Here is a 24,074-nt window from a genome sequence, read left to right as displayed (position 1 = left end):
ATACTTTTATTTCTTCTGGGCTAAGAATCTTAAAGCTCAGGGCCAGAGAGATAGTTCAGTGTGTTAAGCACTTACCTCATAAGCATGAAGACCTACCCCTGCTCCCAGGATCCATGTAAAGGTGGGTATGGTAGTGCGAATCTGTAATTCTGCTGCTCCTATGGTGATATGGGAGTTGGGGAGAAACAGGAGAATCCTCAGATCCCTGCAGGCAGTGTAGCCTGCTGAAAACAGCAAAAGAAAGACTCTGACCCAAACAAGGAAGAAGGCAAGGACTTGCACTCAGGTGGCCCTCTGCCCTCCAGGCATGCACCATGGAATACAAATCTCCTCACTGTCACTCAAATACACACAACAACCAAAAGATTTTATAACTTACCCACCCTTCTTTTAGATAACAAAAGAATAGATATAGGAAAGGACAAACAACCACTAACAAAGATCACACCGAGAAAAAAAAAATAATTCCTACAACTTCTTAGATTTATTTTTTATTTTTATTTTGCAGTACAATTCAGTTCTACATATCAGGCATGGATTCCCTTGTTCTTATTAAGATGTTCAGTCTGTACCAGGAACTATCTGAGCATCTATGCTATAAATAGAAAACGAGCATGGTATTCATCAAATTGCTTGCAGTCATTTTTGGTTGATAGGACAATAAAGAAACAACCACAGTAATTATAATGAAGTGTGAGAGATATAAACAGAACAGTCCATAAAAGCATTTCTAGTTCAGACCCTATGGGGGAGAGATGCTTTGAAGGTCTGGTTCCTTAAAGGAAGTCCAAGGAAGAGTAAGGTTCACCAGACTGTAATAGTCAAGTAGGGGGGTTAAACTTGAAGGGGGAATGTGGAAGACCTGCTAGATGAATCTGTGTGGGCTGAAGCACTACTGTGTGGTCTGTAGATGGAGGCAAGGAGGGGTTTTCCATTGGATGACAGTGATATGGCTTAATGAAAGAAGACACTTTTCATTTTTGAGTCACTTAGCTTACCTCTCTGAAGCTTGAGCTCTGTAAGAACACAGGCTTTAAGAAGGGTACTATAGTTGTCAACCATCCTTGTAAAAGTGACTATGTTTGATCACCTCGGAGATACTAACTTTTCGTTTCTGAAGGGGTGTCTTGAGAGGTTTAACTGAGAGGGGAAGACCCACCCTAAATGTGGGTAGCACCATCACTTTAAGTGAGGTCCTGGACTAAATAAAAAGGGAAAACCAATGAATCAAATTAGTGCCAACATTATCTGTGTTTTCCTCCTGACTCCATACAGAAAGTGATGAACATGTTTTCACAGCCTTTCCTGACTCGGTGGACTGTATGCCTTGTTACACTGTGAGCCGAAATAAAATCATCTTCCATTTAATGATGCTTGTTAGTTTTTTGACTCAGCACTGAGATGTGAGTACAGATGCTATGAGAAGTTTCTGGAGGTCATTTGTATTCTCAATATTTTACATGTAGATGTCAGGTTCAAGGAAGAGCAGTTTAGAATCTGTTTGCTTTGTTATTATCTAAGTGATAGGGTTATGATAAAAATGTTTGTAAGCCCACAAATACTTAATTTCTGACAACTGAAGATCATTATGAGAGGGTTAAAGCATTAAGAATACCCAGCAGAGTTCCCATTTCTAATCATGCCTCTAGAAAATGCATAAGCATTTCAAGACTACAAACAAAATTAATGAGAAGAAGATAAGATACTCAAAATACCTGGATTCAACTGAGTTCCCAAATAATTATTAAATGATAGTTTCCTCTGTCATTTTAATAAAGGAAATTTCCTTGATTTTTCCACACTACTAAGAATAATCCAGCTGGTTTGGGGAAACCATTATTGGAAGAAGGCTCTTCTGGCTTAATTTCTATTTTTTTATTTCTATTAAATAAAGGAGGCTTATATTCATCCTTGTGTTATTAACTGCTTAACGGATTTAGGAAGCAGGTAGCAAAAGACAGATTGTTCCTTGCATTTAAATGAGACAAATAGCATTCGCAACTGATTATGCATTTAGGGAAAAAAGTTCCATCGTATTGCTACATTTTAAGCCTGCAGAAGTAATAAATTAATCCATTAGTGGCCAAGTGTGTCCTCTGTTATGCTCATTATCAAGTATTCCCAGGTGTTTGGGAGCTTATAAGTATAAATTAATGTGACTTCTAAACTTGGTAATAGAAATATGCAGCATAAGGATCATAAAGTCTGAAATGATTCCCGTGCCAGTGTTTTTACAATGAAAGATAGCATTAAATATTAAATTAGCATGGTTTTGTCAATGTTGGAATGTGTTATCTTGCCAGGATGAAGCAACAGAACATAATCATCAATAAAAACCACATGGTTACCATGGTTTCTTTCTAGTTGCCTGATTTTGTGCATTTCTGTAAAAACACATTGGCAAACAGTAGAAAACCTGAATATGTGCCTTTCAAGAGTTGATTGACTTGGGTACTTGTTATTCATCCATGTGTGTCTAGAACACACACACACACAAACACACACACATACACAATTACTGTCTGCTAGACAGGCTCAAACTTTAGAAGCAGATCAGATCCCACAAAAATGAGAGATTTCTGATGCCCAGAGGAGAGATGTCCAACAGTGATGCAGACAGAACAGCTCTTATGACAGTGTGTGTGTGTGTGTGTGTGTGTGTGTGTGTGTGTGTGTGTGAGAGAGAGAGAGAGAGAGAGAGAGAGAGAGAGAGAGAGAGAGAGAGATCTAAGTGTTGGAAGATGAAAACAAAGAGCAGCTGAGAATAGAAAAGATCTGTACCTCCTGAGAGCTTGTATCAAGGCACTGTTATTGTTTAATGTGAAATGTCCTCTATAGAACCAAGTGTTTGAAGACTTGGCTCCCAGCTGGTGGGACTGCTTGGGAAGATTGTAAAATCTTTAAGGTAGAAACTCACTGGAGGAAATAGATCACTAGGGCTGGGCTTCATAGCCTAGCTCCACTTCTACACTCCCTGCATCTGAGTGTGGATACAAAGTGAACAGCCAGCTCCCTGCTCCTGTAACTGTGCTATCCCTGACTGCTACTGTGCCTTCCCCATCATGGTAGACTCTATCCCTGAACTGTGAGCCAGAATAAACCCTTCCCCTCTTAAGTTGCTTTTGTCGGAGTGTTTGATCACAGCAACAAAAATGTAAAGCAAGAACGTTCACTCCTTGCATCGGTACTGCTTTGTGTACGTGTGGAGAGGAGACCATGATGACCTTCCATGGTCAGAAATGAAGGCCTTGAGGATGGTTTTCTCTGTAATTCTACTGACACCGCATTTCATTTTTTCTGTACAAACAACAAAATAAGAGTGCTTTGTACCAATAGATGTGTCTTTGAAGGTCTGCTTGACTGAGGTATTAGAATACAACATAACATAGGACTTGACTTTTTCCACATGTGTCTGAGCTGATTCATATTTCAATGAGATACAAGTTATGTAACTACACACACACACACACACACACACACACACACACACACACACACACACACACGGGAGGGGGAAAATGAGGGAAGAAGTGGCTGAAAACTCCTGTAAAATGCTAAGAAAAATCTGGAAAATTATAGTTAAGCTTAAGTGAAGACATTAACATAAACTTGACATAATTTATAAATGAGTCACTTTAAGAAAATATTGTCCTAGTGTGTCTGCAATGAGAAAAAATAGCATAATTAAGAAAATCGATTCAACAATTCTTCAGTCACCATCTACTATTTGAGAAGCACTAGATTAAATATCGAGAACTGTGGTGATGACAGCAGTTCAATTAATTAGTCATGGTGTAGAGATATTCCCATGAGTTACAATTCAAGGTAGAAAGTTTTGTTTGCTGGAAATTTCATTTTAATTCATAGAAATGTGTAATAGAAAGCAATAGTTCAGAAAATTAGAACTAGCTATAGGAGGATTTTGGCCATGAAAGATGAGAGTAGTTTGGTACTGGATGAGTTGGGAGTGCATTAAAAAGATAATGAAAGCCAGTAGAGGAGTGTATGATAGGTTTCAGAGTGGAGCCTACAATGAGGGTTCCTTATAAGAGTATGCTCTGGAGGTGGTTAAAGGGGATAATATTCTCTTTATCCATGACTTCCTAAGGATAAAATTTACAATGCCAGGGAGCTGCCTTTTGCATTGGAAGAACTTTTTAAAATGCAAGGTTCTCATTGTCCCCTCCTACCCAAATAAACGAATATTCTTAGAACAAAATAAAGTCAAGGAGATATCAATAGTGGAGAAGCCTGCTCTTTAGGAGCTTCAGTGGCTGGGAACTAAACATGAGCTTAATCTAAATAAAAGAAAATCTGGTGGCTTTCTCTTACCCCACGATGTCCCCTGGTGGTAACAGGTCCTGCTTAAGAATAAGCCTCAAGCCATGGGTTTGAAAGAGAATAAGGAGGTGTATGGGAAGGTTTGGAGGGAGGCAAATAAAGGAGGAAATAATATAATTATATTATAATCTCAAAAATAAAGGAAATAAATTTTAAAATTATACACACACACACATTCATCTGCTCATGCACACACATGAAGAATAAGCCTTAAGAGCTGAAGTTAGTGACTCACACCTGCAATCTCATTCCTCAGGAAGCTGAGGCAGGAGGTTTACCAAGAACAATTTAAGTGTAGTGTGAGATTTCATCAAAGCAAGGATCCCATTTCTTTGCTTCTAGTTTTCTACATTGGTTACCTCTGTGTGCTTCATGCCATGATGATATCCACAGATTTTCTCTATCACACCTCCTGTCAAACCACATAACCATAAGACAAAATGGAACATTTCCCCTTAGTTGTCTCTGTGAGGAATTTGCTCAGTGATTACAAAATAATCAATATAAAAATATTTGCATCTATAAATGTCTAAAGTATCTTCTGATGAATATCTTCAATGATATAAACAGATGGAATTTCAATATTTGGAATAAAAATCCAAGACCTATTACAAATCTTGCTTAAATTTAAGTTATTTAATGATAAATTCTTAGACACCATATGCAAAAACCTTGTAATTACCATAGTAACATTGAAATTTTTCTGAGGAAAAGTGACAGTTGAATGACAGCCTGAAATGATAAGCAGTATGCAAAAGACCTAAGAATCAGATTACAAACTAGTGGGCTTTCATAAATCTTCTTCACACATCCTTAGTTTGGTTAACCCATTCCTACCTTTCCTTTTCCCACCCCCTTATTCTCAAGAGCTACACAAGACCAAAGCAGTTAAAAATTCTAACATGCAAAGGGAAGAATTCCCAAGCATCCATGCCTAGCTGAAGAACTTTTGACAGTTGATTGTTCAGGAAGAAGAATGTCTCCTTTTAGGAATATTGTCCCTGGGAAGTTGACCATGCCCCAGTAGATGACCTCTCTCATGTACATATGGGCATCACTAATTGGACTTAGTGGTTAAAATAAGCACACAAACAAGTAATTATAAAATGAAGAAATTAGGTTGAGAGAGAGTTGTGATGGGTCTCCCGGAAGAAGTGAATGGGAGTAGTGAGAGGTGAATATGATCAAGGTATATTGTTTATATACAGCAAATTTTCAAAGAATAAATAAAAAGATGTAAAAATCCTTCAATCTTGAGATTTATGAGACTTTTCAATCCAGAGAACCCAGGAGTCTACAAATGTAGCCTTTCAATTTTCATAGAAACTTAATTGCTTCAGTTGTTCAGCAGGGCTCAGTGCTCAGCAGCACAACTTTCACAGCTAATATTTGACATTGAATGTGATGATGTATGTAGATGTTCCATGGAAAGGTGAAAAAGTTAGCAAAATATGTCAAGAAACTAGTGGATGTATTGTGTGTTTCATGAGCAAAAAAACTCACGAATTCACTCATACAGATGCACTCTCACTGGTAACAGGCAAAAAAAAAATTATTTTGAATGACATGTTTTTATATACAGTGGAAGTTGTTACTAAAATCTTTAATTAGAGGGGAAATGGAAACTTGGTTATGCCCAATGCTCTATATTCCTGCCCCAGGAAAACTGTACAAGCATATTAGTTAAGGTTAAACTTGGAATCTTTCATTTAGTTTTCTTTCTGGCAATGCTGGGGACTGAAATGCAGAAATATATATCCTTTGTAAAGTACACACTCTACCACTGAGCTAAATTTTAAATTTTAAATCTAGAAAGTAGATGGAGCAAATGGTCACTCATGAATCTCCATGGATGCTGTATTATAGAATGTTTTAAAACATCTCTCTCCTTCCCCCATCCTCTCCCCCCTCTGTGCGTGTGAGTGTGTGTGTGTGTGTGTGTGTGTGTGTGTGTGTGTGTGTGTGTGAGAGAGAGAGAGAGAGAGAGAGAGAGAGAGAGAGAGAGAGAGAGAGAGAGAGACTGCCCATGCTCCTATAATCAACAATATATGGTAGTTGGTTCTCTTCATTCTAACCAGAGATCAAATTCAGATCATTGGGCCTGATGGCAAGTGCCTTTACCCATTGGGCAGTCTCACTAGTCCTTGCAGCCCTGTTTTGAAATTGTATTCTGTGAAGCAGAATGCTCATCTTGAGTGTGAACTGCATGAATATGTGGCCTGGTCTCCATGGCAGCTGCTTCTCCCTTAGCACAAATGAGTAGTTGTATTTTGATCATAAGACTGTGAAACAGAGGTGTCTGTGTCCAACAAGAATCAACAACAGAGTTTTTAGAAAGGAAAATAAAGAGGTCATGCTCTGTAACAAGGCCCCAGGAAAGGAGAGTGGAACTCTGTGCTTTTCTGGAGAGTGGCTTTGCCTTTTGGGTGATTGATGGCCTGTCTGTGGGGATGCTGGCTACAGTAATGGTGTCATGGCCTCTTCTCAACAGTGGAAATGCTGTTAGTCCCAGTGTGGTGGAGGTGAGAGAGGACTGTGCTTACGGAGCTGACACAGCCACAGACAGTCCTCTAGCTCAGGCTTACAATGCAGGGTGATGTGGACAATTGATGCTTAGCTTACTTTGCAGATAGAGAATGGTACTAGAAAAGACAGAACCAAGCTTTCCAGTGAGTGCTTCTTGGAAGTAGTGATCAAGGTTTCCGTTTGTTTTATTAACATTATTTTTTGTACTTACTTACAAATTTTACTCATAAGCATGTTTAAATTCTATGGTATATTATATACATGCTGATGAAAATTAAAGTCATACCCTTGCCAAAGTAGCAAAGGAAACATTGAAGCTGGAATCTGACCTACATTCAAATCCTAATGCCTCCACTAACTAGCTAGAATAATAAGATAACTTGCCTTCCCTTTAGGGCCTGGAGACAGGACTGAACAGAGCTCCTAGGCAGACTTCCATGGTTTCCCCTTGCAAGAGCATGTTCTTCCCTTTAAGAGATCCCTGTCTGTCCGTCTCCATCCTTGCTGCAGGATCTGACAGGATGGGTTCAGGTCTGCTTGTTACTCTGCCTCCTGCCACTGCCTTTTCTCAGTGACATCTTAGAATCTTTTTCCCGTAAAGACACAGCTCTATGCTCTGGCAGCCTTTGGCAAACCTAATTTGCTTATGTGTTCACCCTTTGATCTTAACAAAGATGTGGAGTCTGTAAATACCACATATTACTTCCTAGACTGAAGAAGCTGTAGCTGGAGTTGCCCCTACTTTCTGCCCCCTGCTTTCTCCCTTAATCAGAAACCTCTGATTCCATCTCCTTCCCTAGTTTGCCTGTTTTGGTATATTAAATGGGGACATGCCTGACACTGTTTCAACAAATGACCTCTTGTCATCTTGCCTATAATCTCATTTGGGAGCAAGGAGAATATATGAGCACACTGTTGCATCATGAGACACCCATATATCCCAAAAGCGATTCTAGAAACTTCCAGAGAATGAGGAAATAAGAGATGGAGGGTTATCAAATATTCACAGATTTCACTTACAATCTTCACAAATCCTATTTCATCTTTTCTATTCCAATGGACTATTTGTTCCCTGAGTGTCACAAGGGAAAAGTCATGTGACACAGATCTAGGGGTGGAACCTACAGAGTGACAGACAACAGTAGCATTATGAAGGGAAGCACTGTTTCACAGACATGTTTTGTAATTGAGTGGGTGGTTTGCTCCACACTGACAGCAAAAGATTTTCCGACAGCAGCTGGCAGAGATCACTAGAACTATGGGCACTCCAGACAACATAACCCTTCTGCCAAACTGGGAAAGCTGCCTTCTGAACAATCCCAGGGCCTGTCTCTACCACCCACATCAAATGTGCTTTTAGGGCTCCTGCTGTGGAGAAGCCACTGAGTCTTAAGCCAGTGTTGTCAATTTCTCTTTTTAAAACTTGTTTTTACACTTACTGAGAGAGAGAGAGAGAGAGAGAGAGAGAGAGAGAGAGAGAGAGAGAGAGAGAGAGAGAGAGAGAGAGAGAGAGAGAGAAAGAGAGTCTGTCTGTCTGGGTGCTAGTCATTGTCCAAAATTGTGTGCATGGGGAAGTTAGAGGACCACTTAAACAGTGGGGCTCTGCCCTTCCTCCATGTGGGTTCTGGGAATCAAACAAAGGCCATCAGGCTTGGTGACAAGTGCCTTTACCAGCTGAGCATCTCACTGGCCCCCAATGCTTTAACTTTATAAGCCAGCGACGACTATTTTTTATGTAAAGTTCTTCTCTACTTTCCATGGAACGAAGGTTTAAGTGAGCACTTGTGGGAGTATTTTGTAATAATGGCACATTGTTGCGCTGCTTCTAATTGACTACTGAGGCTGAAGCCTGAGTTAGTGTTACTTTGTCCCAGTATTGCATCACAGGCCCTTCCTCACCCTAGTTTAGGCAGCAATATATTCCATCGCATCTCGAGATCGGAATTAAGTCAAGGACTGTTTTTGTTTTTGCTCTTCCTCAGCTTGTCTATTTTTGAAGATTAGGCAGCTGTGCTTAACATATAAACTTTGAGTTGCTCAAGAGGTTTTTGTGTTCTTTTTACATTTTTTTATTTATTTAGTATATGCATGTATGTGTATATGTGTGGGTAGGTTCATCCTTCATGTTGTTTCTGGGGATCAAAGGCAAGTCTTTAGGCTGGACAGAAAGCATCTCTACTCAAGCTGATGGTTAGTTTTTTCAACTTGACACAATCTAGAATTACCATGACAGGGCATGTTAAGAGGGATTGGGTAGATTGACTTGGTCTGTTGGCATGTTAGTGAGGGACTATGTGTTAACTAAGGGCAGTTCACAATGGTTGGCCTCACTCCCTGGGAAGGCGATTCTGAATTATGTGTGGGAGAAATGGAGCTGACCATCAATCCACTCTCTTTGTTCTTGAATGTGGATGAATGTGACCAGTTCTCTCAAGCTTCTACCTCCCTGACTTCCCTATCAGGACAGATTGTAGCAGGGAGGTGTGAGCTGAATAAAGTCTTCCTCCTTCAGTTGATTCATCAGGGTGTTCTTTATCCCAGCAGTAAGGAAGGAAACCAAGGCACCTGAGGAGGCATCCTGCTGTCCTGGCTCACAAAGACTTGAGCTAGTTTCAGATATGTGCACCTTAAATTTTAGGTAGGTGGGGAATAAATTTATAATATCTGTGCCACATGATGACTGCTGTTAATAGCAGTGCCTGGCACTTGATGATTCCTCAGCTACATTTTCAGCATTCTCCCTAGATTATTAAAAAAAAAAAAGTAATATACGAAGTAAGGAAGACGCTGATTAATTTGTATTTCCTGTTCTGTAACATCAGTGTCTTTTAATACATCATGTTTCATACGAAGAATAGATAATTTTGGTCTATACATGGGCATGAATTTTACAAATTTCTCAGTGCATTTGACCTGAGAGAAAGAATGTCTTACTATCACTTATTTATTCCTAAAGCCATTGAAATCTTTTGGTTCTGGAGAAGATTTGCTGCTATCTGTTAAATATTACTCCAAGTTTAAGATTATTTGGTTTAATATTTGACAGATTTTTCAAAGAAAATTCTTTAGCACCTGCTGTATATAAAATTAACCAAATCAGCCTCATCTTACAGAAATTTCCCTGATAACTAATGAAGAAATATTAATAGTCTACTAGTTTGACTCCTTGGTGGGCAGGAAATGGCTGTCTTCCTTTAAACCCTCCCTCAACCAGTTCATCTTTAGCCTGCCATCAATAAACAAGGGCTAAGAGGTAAGTAAGTGGTGCTTCAGTGGTGCCTGAGGATGCTTGAAAACAATTTATTCCTTTAAGTGGATTAAATAATTCATCCCAGAAGGTCTCATTACTTGATGATGACATTGCAAAAATTAGCTATTTCTTCAGAGGGAGGACATTTATAAACTGGATAAGTGAAAGATGAGAGTCAGGTCACCTGGGCTCAATTGCAGTCCCACATGCTTATAGGCATGATGACTGGGTAAAGATAGGTCACCCCTCTGTGTAGCTGCCTTATGCCCTTTTACTGTGGGCATGGTTGCCAGTTTAGGTGTTGCTGTGAGATATCATCACTATATCATTTCCTAGAGCAGTTAATGCTGGGTAAAAGTGGGCCACACTTACACAATGTTGAGGGTATGGATTTTCTAAAGAAAAGTTGATTGAAGTGTTAAAATATGTGAATTGTAGATTTACATACATTCTCCAGGGGAAATCAGATGGCTTTGGCTTGAGCCGTGTCCTTCTTGACTCACCCTGAGATCTGAACAGTTCCTGGTCCTCAGTGGTTTGAGTGAATGAGTAAATAAACTATTAATTGATTTATTCTCATTCTCTTCCTCTTGATGTTTTCCTGCAGGCCTGAACATCTTTAGGCAAGCTGTTTGCCTTGAGAAACAATCAGCACAGGCTTCTGAGAAATAGCGTGGTTTATGTTCTGTGTATGACTGTAATAACAAAATGAATTGCTTTTCTGTCATCTGCTTTTCATTGATCCTTCTGTGTGAACCAAAGCCTGTCAGTGTCTTCAAACTGATAAATAGTGATCACAGTGTTTAGCATTTTTTAATACAGCAGTGTGTGTGGTAGTGGTGGGAGGTGAAAGAGCAGGAGATAGAGATTTTCAAACAAAAATTAATTTTTTATTTGTATATTCAGGCTTGTCAATTTCCATCAAAAGGCCATCATAAAAATTAGTGAGCAATTTTGCTTCAATATCCAAGAACATAGATGGCACTTTGCTGGAGAGCCTGCAAATTACAAACCTAACAACTTTTATATTAAGAGAGAATTCTTTTAATCAAGACTCCTATTTATATTTTTCAGTGTTTGAATAATTTTGAGTCGTGATATTTGTCTGTGCTGCTGGCCAGGAATTTGTTGTGACTGTAAAAGTATGCAGATTGATTTCCAATGTATCAACATACTGCTTCCTTCTTAGCTCCGTCTACAGAGTCACAAAGACTGGCTATCTACATGCCTTGTCACACACATAGGTAGAACAGCCTAGGGTGTGGAAGAATGGAAACTGGCTTTAGCAGAAAGGTCTTTTTCAACCAAGTTGAGGCTAGGGGCCTCCTAACTACTGGTTTATGCCTGTGAATATCTATAGCCCATTCCTTGAGAGCCTTTGCCTGTAAATACCCTAGGTCCACTCCTTGAGGGCCTCTGCCTGTGAATATCTGTGGTCCACAGGAGAGCCTCTGCTTGCTGATTTCTAAATACTCCTGTCTCCTGATTTTCCTTTGTTTCTGTTTGTATGCAAATACAGATTGTATTATTTCCTGTGTTTTGAACTACCTTACCTTTCCTTCACAATAGCTAATCTCGCTCAAGCCTCATTTTAAAATTCTATATATCCAGTATCTCTTCCATGTTTCTGGAGCATACAGTTGGGGGCTTCTTCTCTGCAGAAGAACATAAGCATGCACTTGTCACTTTTCCTCATAAATCTCATTCTTTTGCATAGCAACTTCTATCCCTCCTAGGAACAATATCTCTGCCTCTGGACTCTCCTGTCAGTGCAGATTTTCAGTATGGCACTTACTAAGAAGGATGGCCAGAGATCTGACTCTGCGTTTTCCTGCCAATGATGCTAGAATTCTCTGAGAACAAGAAGCTGTCTTTTCACAAAAATGAACAGATAATGAAGAAAGTGCATATCAGTTCAGCACAAGCAATAAAAAAAATTTCCAAGAAGAGAAAGGGATATATCCATGTTTTAGAAACACTGTTGCCATCTTTCTTCATAAAAGTAGACATTCTGTAATTCACATGAATTTTAATCACTTCAAGTGAACCACAGGCAAACTGAACTGATGCAGAACCTAGAGGTTGCTTGTAGCTGAGGGGAGGGAACCTGGGAGATGAGAAGACAGCCTCTGACTGATGGGATGGAAGAGCCAGAGCCTTAAAAATAGTGTGGTGGTGGCACAACCTTGTGAACTTAATTTGTGCCAAACTAAGCAATTAAAATGAATTAAGTACTTAAAATGACTGAAATGTCAAAAGTGTGTTTTATATGTGTATATTCATACATGCACTAATGTTAATGAGTAATTATGCATATGTTTCCTAAAAGGAAATGCTTATTTACTAAACCCCTAAATAGAGGTCAGCAATTGGATTTGAAAACAAATACAGTTAAGCAATAGCTTTTTGTCCCATTTACCCTCATTCCAGACAAATACTGGAAATACTTGTGTAATAGAAAATATCGTTTTAAGTCATGTGTTGAATTTACAAAGTAAATGAATACACAATTAAACAATTAAAAGAAAGAGGACACTTTAAGTAAATAAGCTCAGGAGAGTTCATTACTCTGCCGGCCAGAGGCAGACTAGCTGTTCAGGACTGTCTGTGTCTGTGAGCACACAGCACCGATGGTGAAATCTCTGCCAGTTGTTTTTGATCAGATGACCTGTCAAGTCGAGCAGTCATGTGGCCTGTGAGTCAGTTACACTGGATTTGTGCCTTCAATCTACCCAAGACTTTCCGACCTATGTAAGGTGTTTGGTTTTGTCAATGCACAGTTGTCTCATATAACATGTCCAAGAAAGAAGTCTAGTGTCATCAATGTGTGTGTGAATGTGAAGCATACTGCGTTATAGCCTTTTATAGCCTGTTTGAGGCTTTGCCATTCTTGCTAATGTAGAGGTCCAAATAAATTAATGTTGAACAAAGACTTAATCTACAAGAAATATGGTAAATTTTGAAAGTACTTTTATAAGGAATTCTTATCCCCTCTCTTAAAATTTTTGTTTGGTATATTTCATTATTTATGCATTATTATTTCACTAAAATGCTAAGTAATAATTTATATGCTTTGTGGAAATAAATATTAAAGACATCACCAAGAACTGTTACTGTTGGCTGTCTACAAGTTACATCTCATAAGCTAACATAATTAAAAAACACAGCTCCTGTGTCTTGGAGGATGGTCTAACAAGCATTGATGCCCTTGTTTGGATTTTTTCTAACCTGTTTCTTTTTCTGTTTCCCTTCTTTCCATGCTGATTTTGATGTAGCAGACCACTTGGGGATTGAATTCATGGGTAAGACAACACTATTTGTTCCTTAAATATTCTAAGATCACTTTGATACTCTACATATTATTCTCCTTCTCTATCTCATTATAATCAAAATTACTTGTTACCAGGCCTTATTTGTATTAAAAAAACCCTCCTCTTTAGTCCACTTCACATTTGTTAAAGGCTCAAAAAAGAAGCCTTAACTACATATCCAGAAGGTGATGTGATGTTCAGCATTTCCAAAATTCTGCAGAAATAGGATTTGCCTCTAGGCTTTGATAGTTTCCTCTCATTCTTCCATTTTCTTATCTGTAAAATAAGGGTGCTAACAGTTCCTATTTTAGTATATATGTAAATTGCTTAGCACAGTATTTCTACATGGAAAATATACATGATAATGATAGACAACAACAATATAAAAATCTATATCATTGTTTTCTGCTCAAATCCCTTTTCCTTTTACAAGCTGGCTGTGTTGGTACATTTTAGCATCAACACTAACTTGTATTATAAACATACACATTTCCATTAAAAATTGAAATAAGCCAGGCGGTGGTGGCGCACGCCTTTAATCCCAGCACTCGGGAGGCAGAGCCAGGTGGATCTCTGTGAGTTCGAGGCCAGCCTGGGCTACCAAGCGAGTCCCAGGAAAGGCGCAAAGCTGCACAGAGAAACCCTGTCTCGAAAAACGAAAAAAAAAAAAAAAGAGGGCTGAATAGCATCTTTGGTCCCTCTTATTAAAAAAAAAAATTGAAATAATTCTTAAAGTATTGCTAATTAAAGACATATTTTTTAAAATGTCAGAATGTCTTCAAGGGACTTTACTCTCTATATTCATAGACAATTTTATTAAAAATTGAAGGTAGTTCTAAGTCTATTACAAGTTAAATAAAATACATGCCATGAAGTTCAATATGGAAAGTAACTAGTAGCTAAGAGTTAGTTAAATTGAGAAAACCTACATTTGAGCCTGAGTTCTTCAAGTTCTGCCTGTTTGGATTTTAAACCAACTTTTTTTCTATTATATAACCTAGACATGAATTTTTGCTTCATATGTATATGTGGATGGTGAGAATTCAGATAAATTCACTTTTACTCATTCATCCACTCTTCCAATCATTCTGATGATGCTCATCCAGTCCCAGTCAGTAAAAAAGAAGGCAGATTGCCAGAAATAGGCTGGACAGAGTTTAGAGTCCAGTAACTTACAATAAAAAAAAATGTCCGTATCTTAATTCTACTCATACAAGATAATATTAGCTTTGAGCCATGGGATATAGGAACTATATGAAAAGCTGTTATATATTTAGTATGTCATATCAGAAAATATTTGAAATGGGGTGATGATGAAGGCTACTCTGGAACATTTTCAAGGATGACAGCCAATTTTACTGTTTGTGTTCTTAGTTGTGAGGTTTGCTATTACTGAGAAAATGCTGACAGTGAAGGACATTTGTATGAGATGCTTAGGAGACTAGATACAGACATGTGAGTTTGGGGTACATTATTTGAGAAAAGATGCCAAGTAAGTTGTTGTATTTCAGGAAGTATGGAGGTTTATTGGTTAGTGGTCTCATTTTCATGTCAGAATCTCTCTTCCCTGTTTCATGACCTGACTCATTAGTGCTCTGTTATTTGGTTATTTCATCATTGATATAGCAGACAGCTCAGTCACCACATGTTTGAGACATTGGTAGGTAAACTGGATTAAAACACATGAAAGGCAACGAAACCCACGATATTACTCAATTGAAGTTTGAATTCAACCATTTAATGTGTGATTAATGTGAGAGTAAGTTAAGGAAGGATGAAATCAAATAATACCCATAATTGAAGTGCTTGAACAAATTTGTACTACAAAATAGAGATTGTGATCACCTTGTGTATTGATGGATAATGAATGATTTAAAGAAGGAGTTATGAGAAAGGAAAAATTTCAAATCATGCTTATGAGAGTGAGCAGCCAAATTGAGAGAAAGAAGCAAACAAATTTATCTGGAAGTCAAGATTTGGAAAGATATGGTTTTAGATCATGTATAAGTAGATATTACTATTGCTCAAGATGAAACAAGGGTTTTAGAATTGAGATAGGAAATGTTTATCTCATGCAAAATTCTCCAATACCAGAGTCCAAGAGAAGACAATGGGAAGGAGTTTGTGATTTATAGCTAAGATTATTAGTAGCTGGATAAAAAATAATTTCTCAGTGCCTCAAAGAGGGAGCATTTTCTTGCCGGGGAGTATTCTTTCTTGCCCATGACATGAGACTCTGAGGGTCAACGAGTGATTACTTCTCACCTCACTACTTGTCATGTCACTCTAGCTAGCAACACTGGGACAGAGACACAGGTTTCCTGAAGAGACTTGGTCTGAAATGACTCACATCACTTTTTTCTTAATGGTTTGTTCACTAGAACTAATCAAATAACACCATTATTTTGCAAATGGGACTAGAAAGTGCAACCTCAGATTCATTAAAAAAAATGAGTTTTAGTAATTCATACCATAATATGAATTCCAGAAATGTGAAGAGAATTAGAAATTTTTGGAAGACACAAGGAAAAGTTCTCTAAGAGCCAGGAGTACAGATCCATATCTTTGCAGGTATAAACAAAATTGAAACAGCTTTTGAAAATGGAAAAGGAGAATTGGACTATTCACATAAGATTTTCGTTTTAGTTAAAGTAGGAAAAAAAGGAGTCAAAAACGAGACTGTGAATGCTGAGGGATTCGGAAAGATATAGATAAGAAATTCCAGAGGAGGAAGAGATTAAAGCTAAGCCATGGGCCACAAGTTACAAAAACAATGAGCATGGTTTGTGTGAAAGAGAATAAGCCAGTGAGAAGGGTAAGCAGTTAGCACTCCTCATTCACCAATGGTAGCAGGGAATATGTATCAGTGGCATGGGTTTATGGCCCTCAAAGTCATTCTGAGAAAAATGAGCACTAGGCCTCATGGATAAAGAAATTTGGTCTACTGAGCTGTGGTGATTGCAGGGTCTGAGAATCACTATTTCATGGCTATTGAGCAGAACACCTATAGACATAGATATCACCACACAGCTGGTGGGAGGGCTGGAGCTTTTTAGATCCCAGAAGCAAAGTGGCAAACTAGCAAATGAAATTGCTATACAAAATGTTAATTATCTCTGTTGAAACAAATAGACCAGTCTCCATCATATCAGGAGACTTCTAGTATTGCTGACATGTATAGTACAGTGGAACTAAAATGTGTACTGAAATGTCTAAGTGAGAGCTCATTTGAAGAGTGCAATTCTTCGTCCTGGTAAAATAGTAGGTTACTGTGTAGTTCATCCATATGACACTCAAGCATGAGGTTATAGTAAATCTTGCAAAAATTAGAGTCAAATCATAGGTCTAAAGTCTTACAGGGAATGAGTTCTCAGTGTGTGACTATTTGACTCCTGGAATAGATCTTGCCTTGGAGAGAAGGAGTTGCCCAGTTAGATGGAGCTAAGGGGAATGTCTGGTATGCAGGTACATAACGACATCTGAGAAAGGATGGTTTGGAGCAGTGAGTGGTTTACACAGTTAGTGAATATACTGTTTCAGTTGCCTTACTTGTCCACTTTATACACTTCGCTGAATTTAAATATGTAAAATGATGTTTGTGAGTTTGCAAATAAATATTTTGAATTTAATCTATAATTATAGAATTGATGTAGGTAAACTGTCTTGAAGATGATTATTAAATTATTAAATTATTAAATCATCTATAAATGAAAATTCTATATGGAAATGGAAGTGTAAGGTAAAACATATATCAATTTTATCTTATTGGTTTATTGGTGAGCAGACAATTTATACCAGTTTTGTTCACATGTGTGTATGTAGGGGTTGGTGAATTGTTTAAGTGGAATTTACTTTTACAGCACTCTTAAGTTCACAGCAAAATAGAGTAGAAAATTCCAAGATTTCCTGTACATCTCTCACATGTGCACAGCCTCCCCATTGTTGGAATTTCCCACATGAGAGATGCTTGTGTTACCCCTAAATCTGCCACATAAGCCTTTCCTTCCCTCAACCCTTGACGGTCACTAATCTTTTTATCATTACTATACTTTTGCCTTTTCTAGAATGTCAAGATGTTGGAATGTAATCTTCTATACTGGCCATAAGCATTGCTGCCTTTTTTAGTTCAGTAAGATTAAACATGTGTGTGATGTGAAGTATTTGTCGAGACAGCAACACTACTTCCATGTCTTTTCACGGTTTTACAGAAAATGTCCTTTTATTGCTGAGTTCAGTGTCCAAATGTCTCACAGTTTGCTTATTAATTTAATCTCACAAAACTCATCTGATTCTTTCCAAGACTTGACTCTCAATCTGACTTCATGATAAACATTCCCATATAGTAGGTTTATATATAGATGTAAACTTTCTTTCCTGATGGATCAGGTGGTGAGGATACATTGTTTTATAAGAAATAGTTTCACTCACTTATACAGTGTCTATACTACATTGTGTTTCAGTCAATAATGCAGGAGCAGGAATTTTGCTCACATCCTGGCAGGACTTAACCCCTGTTAGCATTCTGGATTTCAACATTTCTAACAGGTGTGCACTGCCATCACATTCTCTGCATTTGCCTTTTCCTGACGTCTAATGTGGAACATTTTTCACTATGCTAATTTGTCATCTATAAATCTTCTTTGGTGAGGTGTTTGTCAAGATCTTTGGTGCAGTTTTGACTTCTTTTATAGACTTAGAATTTTAAGAGTTCTTTCTATATGTTGCCTGGCAGTGTTTCATCAGCTACATCTTTGGCAATTACTTCCTGTCAAGTAATGGCTTCTCTTATTATTGTCTTGCCAGTACACTTCACAGATAAAAAATTAATTTTAGCGAACTGTGATGGTTATATAATTCTTTCTTTTGTACAACTTGCATTTAGTCTCTTCTGTCTAAAGTGTCATCGCCTCCTGATGTCATTCTAGGTTATTTTCTAGTAATGTTACAGCTTTGCATTTTGCATTTTAGAATAAGATTCATTTTGAATTACTTTTTCTGAAGATTAAAACAAACCTACCCTGGTGGTTTCATTTGGATGAGATAGCCAGCTCTTTGAGCATCACTTGTTGAATAGGACATTTTTTCTCCATTTGACTATATCTCAGTGTGCCTATGTCTAAGAAGTCCATTTGTTCCATTCAGTTTTCTAATCAGGACCATACTGCCTAAATTTGTATAGGTTTTGAGAAAGTCTTAAAGTGAAGTAGTATCAGCCTCCCAAATATTATTATTATTATTATTATTATTATATTGTTGTGGTTGTTCAACATTAACCACACTAAATTTTGTTTTTCATTGCTTCTAATCTTTAGAATTAGTTTAAAAATAGTAACAATATGACTCACCAGGCTTTGTACATGGAGTATATTGATTCTATAGGCAAAGTTAGAAAAATCTGGTCTCTAGACAACATTTATTCCTTCTGTATATTGCCATGGAATTCCTCTCTATTTATTTTGTTCTTTTAAAAAATTTTTATCATTAAATTTTTTTCAATTTTTTTTCATACAGACCTTAATATGTATTTGTAGACTTATCTCTAAGTATTTCCTCTTGAGGAGAGGGTAATACAATCTTCGTTTTGTGAGTTTAATTTCTAATTCTCTTTCTTTATTTTTGGTATTTAAGATACTGGTCATATTCTGTTTATTAACCATCTACTGTATAGCTATAATTATTTATTAGTTCTAAAATAGATTTTTCTGTTTTTGATGCTCCAAAATGGTTTTATATTTATGATACTATCATAAGCAAATAAAAGACATTTTTCTTCCCTCCTTATGTCCATGTTTTTAGCTCCTTGTCTTGTCCCACTTGGTTAGCTAGGACTGGCCTATCACACTGAGAAGTCTGTAAGAGGAAATATGATTATTTTGTTCCTGATTTTGGTGAAACACCTGAGTTTCTCATCATTGAGTATAGCATTAATTGTGCTGTATTTATAAATATCCTTTTAATAAATATTCTCAAGTTGATGGTATCATCTCAATTTCTAGTTTTCTAAGAGTTTCTAATCATAAATGATCTTTTCAAGTACTCTTTCTTAATCTATAGCTATGATCATGCAATTATTTTTAGTTTATTGAAATGATGATTACATTAATCACTTTTCAATTGTTGAAACAGCCCTGAATACCTAGAATAAATTTCACACGATAATGCTGTCCAATTATATTTTAATAAGTCCTAGGATCCCTTCTTTCTGAACTCTCCTATCTTACTTTGAATAGCTTTAATTTACTTTTTACTTGAGGTACACTGTATTTCACAAAATAATGCAAGCACATGTCTTACCCAAGATTTAATATTCTCAAAAAGTAAGAATATCTGCCTGCCTGCTGACCAGCTTCAAAACCTAAAGTCTTCGAAGAGTTATTAACAAATTCCCATTTTACACCAAGGAGCTCAAACCCATATGCTTCAAGATTCCTGACACTATTTAATCAACACATATTTATCTGAGTTACTATATATATATATATATATAAGCATAGAAGTGCCCCAAGATTCAAAAGAAGCAAAGATGTGATATAATTAGTGCTATAAAATGTTATAGAGAAAAATCCAGTAAGAGAAAGAGAAGAGGAAGCTGTTAAATGCATTTGGAGAGCAATGGGACAGGATCCCGGAGCAGAAGGCATTTGAGTAGCAGGCAAATGGGTAAGTTTCATTAGTGGAGCCATAGTACAAATTTATACTACTACTTACTACTCCCTCATTACTCTGAGCTTGCTATTTCAGGCTCACTCTCTGGGTCTAAGAACTATCCAACCTTAGAACTGGAGTGAGAAGACCAACTTTACTGAAAATATTTAACCAAAATCCCTTTCTGGTTAATTTATTTACTTTAAGGAATAATTATATACTATGCAACAATCCATGCCAAATCCAGTGTCTGTAAAGCTGTCAACATTCAGAAAGATTTTTCTTAATTATGTACATATTTTTTAATGACATTTGTGGGATTTGTGCCATGAAAAATTCAAAGACCAATAATGACGAGGAAGGCCCTGTCAGTTAAAGCATAATGTTAATTGACACCATTAGGGCAACAGTTTAGACGGACATATAAGATACCGAATGATGCTTGAAAACTATAATCATAGAATTGAAATTAAACAAATAAATTGTTTCTTTAGGTTGTGATTTAAATTGTGTTTATTAATACATTGCTAAAATATACTTTTTAAAGATAATATTTAATAAGTTTATCGCACAATGTGACTACATCACTCTATGGAATAATTGAACATCTTTGTAAGCCCAAGTCCTCACTGGCTTCTATAAAATCCAGACTGTCCTCCATATGTGCTACTTGGCCAAAGACCGTATCAAACTGCCCTCACTTAGAAGGTGCAATGATGAAGGTACAAGGAAGATTTCTCCCCTGACAAGCTCCAGGCTATTCTATCAAGTGCTCAGTCATAAAACATTTCTCCTACGTCCATTGCAAATATTTGTTTCTCAGCAAATTTTTCTGCCCGTGCCCTGATGCATTTTATGCTCTAAGCATTAAATATGTTTGTACAATAGCAGGTATAGTGCTCTTTAAAAACTTTTTCAAAACACAGGGAAAGCTTATCATGTGAAAGGACTTTTATGCAAATCTCTTTCACTATTTGAAAAATAAAATAAACACTGCCTATTGAGTGCCATATTTGCTGTTTGACCTTGTTCTAAGCATATCATAATACATTTATATATGGTCTGATTAAAGAAAGCCTGATGTGAGTCTAAAATTCAAGTTACAGAATGGAAAATCATGTTTTTGTTTAAGTATTAAATTATAGCAAAGTGATTGCTATGTTTTGAACTTAAAACAAAGCATTGAATTTCTGCTAGAAGATACATAGAACTAAGCTACATTCTAGTTATATAATGTTATTTACATTCATAATTTTAGAATTAACAGAGTTATTGGATTGAGTTGATCATATGTTAAGTAGCCTTCCACCCCCTTTTTATAAAAGCATATTTAATATAATTAGTAGCCACTAAATAAGAATAACTATGTTTGAATTCTGCTCAGATGTTATTAAGCAGGGTTATAATCTATAGTGACTCTGCATGTTATAAATGAATCTATATGATTTTCCTTTAAGCCTAACAGGTTTACAGTTAAGTGAAGTCAATTTTTGTTCTAATTTGTGAATTTTCATTACAAATCTGAAAGTGAGAGTCTTTCTTTCCCTAAATAATATCTGTGAATTATAATTATTTGAAAACAAAAGGGATATTCATTGGTATAAATACACAATGTCTTCTTACAAAATAAAATGGTAATTTATGGCCAAATAGTTTATAGTGTTTGCAGAGGGAGTGTAGTCAAAGAGTACAGTTCTGCACATATACTATTTGCCATGTTAAATTGCTTGAAAAATTACCTGTGTTAGACTATCATAACAATGTTGAGCAGTATGTGCCAGAAAAGTTGGGTCATCTTTTGAACTCTTAAAAATGCATACTGTAGAACCATTTATGTAGTGATCATAAATGGCAAAGCTGACGGGCATCTAGGTTTAATTTCTTACCCAAAGAATGAGAAAGTAGAGATGGAGAATTTGACCTCAGATCTGTCTTTCACATCAGCTTTTTACTGCTGTAGATGACTAAGTGCTGGGCATATCCTGATATGAGGGCTGCATGGGAACTCAAAGAGATTGTCCTCTGGCAATATTTTCAGTTGTAATGCTGTTTTGTAACTTGTCTTGGGACTTTAGAGGTCATGTGTCTTCTATGAATACTGTCACACATTAGCTGATCATCACAGTCTCCCCATGTGCAAAAATCCATATAGCCTTTCCTTTTGTATCTAATTCTTCCTGGCCTTTACTTCAGGGGAAGGGAAAGCCCTGGGAAAGGGGGTGTGGAGGCAGAGAGTAAAAGAGGGGAGAAGAGGTGAGACATAGAAAGTGCATCTGTAGCTACAGCAGCATTTAGGTAAGAATGGTTCTCTTCATAGGTGATAGGTGTGATTAGGGGACTTATAATGGTTCAGCTAATCAGAGTATGGGAACTCCATCAAAGACAGGCCCTGTGCCAGGCCAGAGCTCTCTGATAACTCCTGTAAAACAAACACTCAAGCTCTCATTTCCGTGTCTGGACAGATGTATAAACCAATTAAATGCTACTCATGGCGCGCAGGGGCGGGGGGCTTTAATTTAAATTTTTTTGTATGTTTGCAGGACAGAGAATGGTGTTTCCTAAATATGTATAGGATGCCAATGTCTCTGCTTTACAAGTGATTGACTGATTACTGAAGTTTACAATTTAGGATGCAATTAAAATGGTACAAACTCAGAAGAATTAATGTTTTGAATTTTGTATTGGTATCTTTCCCAGGCTGGTAATATGAGGCAATGCTGGGAAGCTGTGGCAGCACGGACTTCCTAAGTTCCTAGTCAGCAACTTGACTGTGGAAGTGAGTAACTGATGCTCCACAGTGTTCTGCTCTGTTAGACTAATTATTTTGGGTATACTAAATAGTTCTAATGCATTTAGAAGTATGCTATTCTTTTCATATGATGGATCTAGTGGGTCATAACTCCATTGTAAACCAAGGAGTACTTGTCTGGCTTACACAAACACAAGCACACAAAGGTCCTGGAGTTAAAATGTTGGGATACTGTGTTCTCTATCGCCTGCAGTTTCTCAACCCTCTTGTTATACTTCTGCCAATGTGTGAAACTTAGGGAGAAAGCTAATGTGGATAACATTTTTTGAATTACTTATGTAAAGAACCATGTTTCATGTACCTAGACATCAAGAAACAATGGGAGAAAAGAATACAAAGAAAGGACTGTCTACATCATGCTGCAGTTATTAAGAATATTTTTTCCTGTAGAGAAAATAATTTAAAGATTCCTATAGTTAGGAAATGAATAAAAGAAACACAAGGGAAAGCAAAAAGGAAGAAAGAAGGTGAATAAAGAGCAAGGAAGGAACAAGGTTTGGGGGAAATGGCAAGTTCCAGGTAATTGAATAACCACATATGTCACCGGATGGCTTGTTGACATGGCTGGTCAAGAGGGAGGATTAGACTCTACTGACCTTGCCTGCTTTCAGAAGGAAGAGCCATCCATTGTCTTGTAAAGGAAAGCATTCTATGATTCCAGGCAGGAGAATGATTAGATAGCTATCCCTTGAGTAAGTTACTGTGTCTCAGCCGAGTGTAGTTTGCTTGTAGGCATTCTGGACAGAGTTCCAGCAGATAGGCCAAATAATCATCAAATGCTAGTTCCTGGAGCAGCACTGTGAGCAACACGCAGATGAGTTAGTTCTCCTATGCTCTATTTCAAATGCAGAGAAAATGGCCAGACAGAAAGCCCAGGAAGCAGCAGAACAAGGAGGTGCCACCCACAGGTAAAGCTAGAACTTTAAGGGAAAAGTGGCATGACTTTCTTCAGTCTAAAGTGGAAACGTTCTAGTGAAGACATTAGAGTCACTGGGGCCAGGATGAGGTAATGTCCAAACAAAAGTTTTTCTTAGCAAATTCGGGGATGCTGGTTCATATTAGCAAAACAAAGAACACTATAATTAAGTTACATATAATTGTATTTAAAATTTAAACAAAATCATGTAATTTTCTTGTGTAAAACTGCCTGGTAGATTTAGAAGGAAATTACATACTGTAAAAAGTCAAACCC

General features: G+C 37.2%; 1 protein-coding gene across 10 annotated transcripts in view; it reads left to right on the top strand.

Annotated features, from left to right (window-relative positions):
- Positions 1-24,074, top strand: part of Nrg3 (neuregulin 3) — a 1,068,996-nt gene that overhangs the window by 944,752 nt on the left and 100,170 nt on the right. For 5 of the 10 annotated variants that reach the window (XM_052734003.1, XM_052734001.1, XM_052734009.1 and 2 more), the window contains exon 4: positions 13,393-13,419. The exons of 1 other annotated variant lie outside the window; for it this stretch is intronic. In XM_052734003.1, coding sequence (XP_052589963.1) covers positions 13,393-13,419 — 27 coding nt within the window. The remainder of the gene's footprint in view (positions 1-13,392; positions 13,420-24,074) is intronic. 4 more of the 10 variants (XM_052734004.1, XM_052734010.1, XM_052734002.1 and 1 more) reach the window with 1 other exon arrangement.

This window comes from Peromyscus californicus, unplaced genomic scaffold (assembly GCF_007827085.1).
Source record: "Peromyscus californicus insignis strain IS unplaced genomic scaffold, ASM782708v3 Scaffold_12__1_contigs__length_115047231, whole genome shotgun sequence".
In the NCBI taxonomy this organism is placed as follows: Eukaryota; Metazoa; Chordata; class Mammalia; order Rodentia; family Cricetidae; genus Peromyscus; species Peromyscus californicus.
Note: the sequence above shows the minus strand (reverse complement) of the source record. Positions and strands in the feature narration are given on the sequence as shown.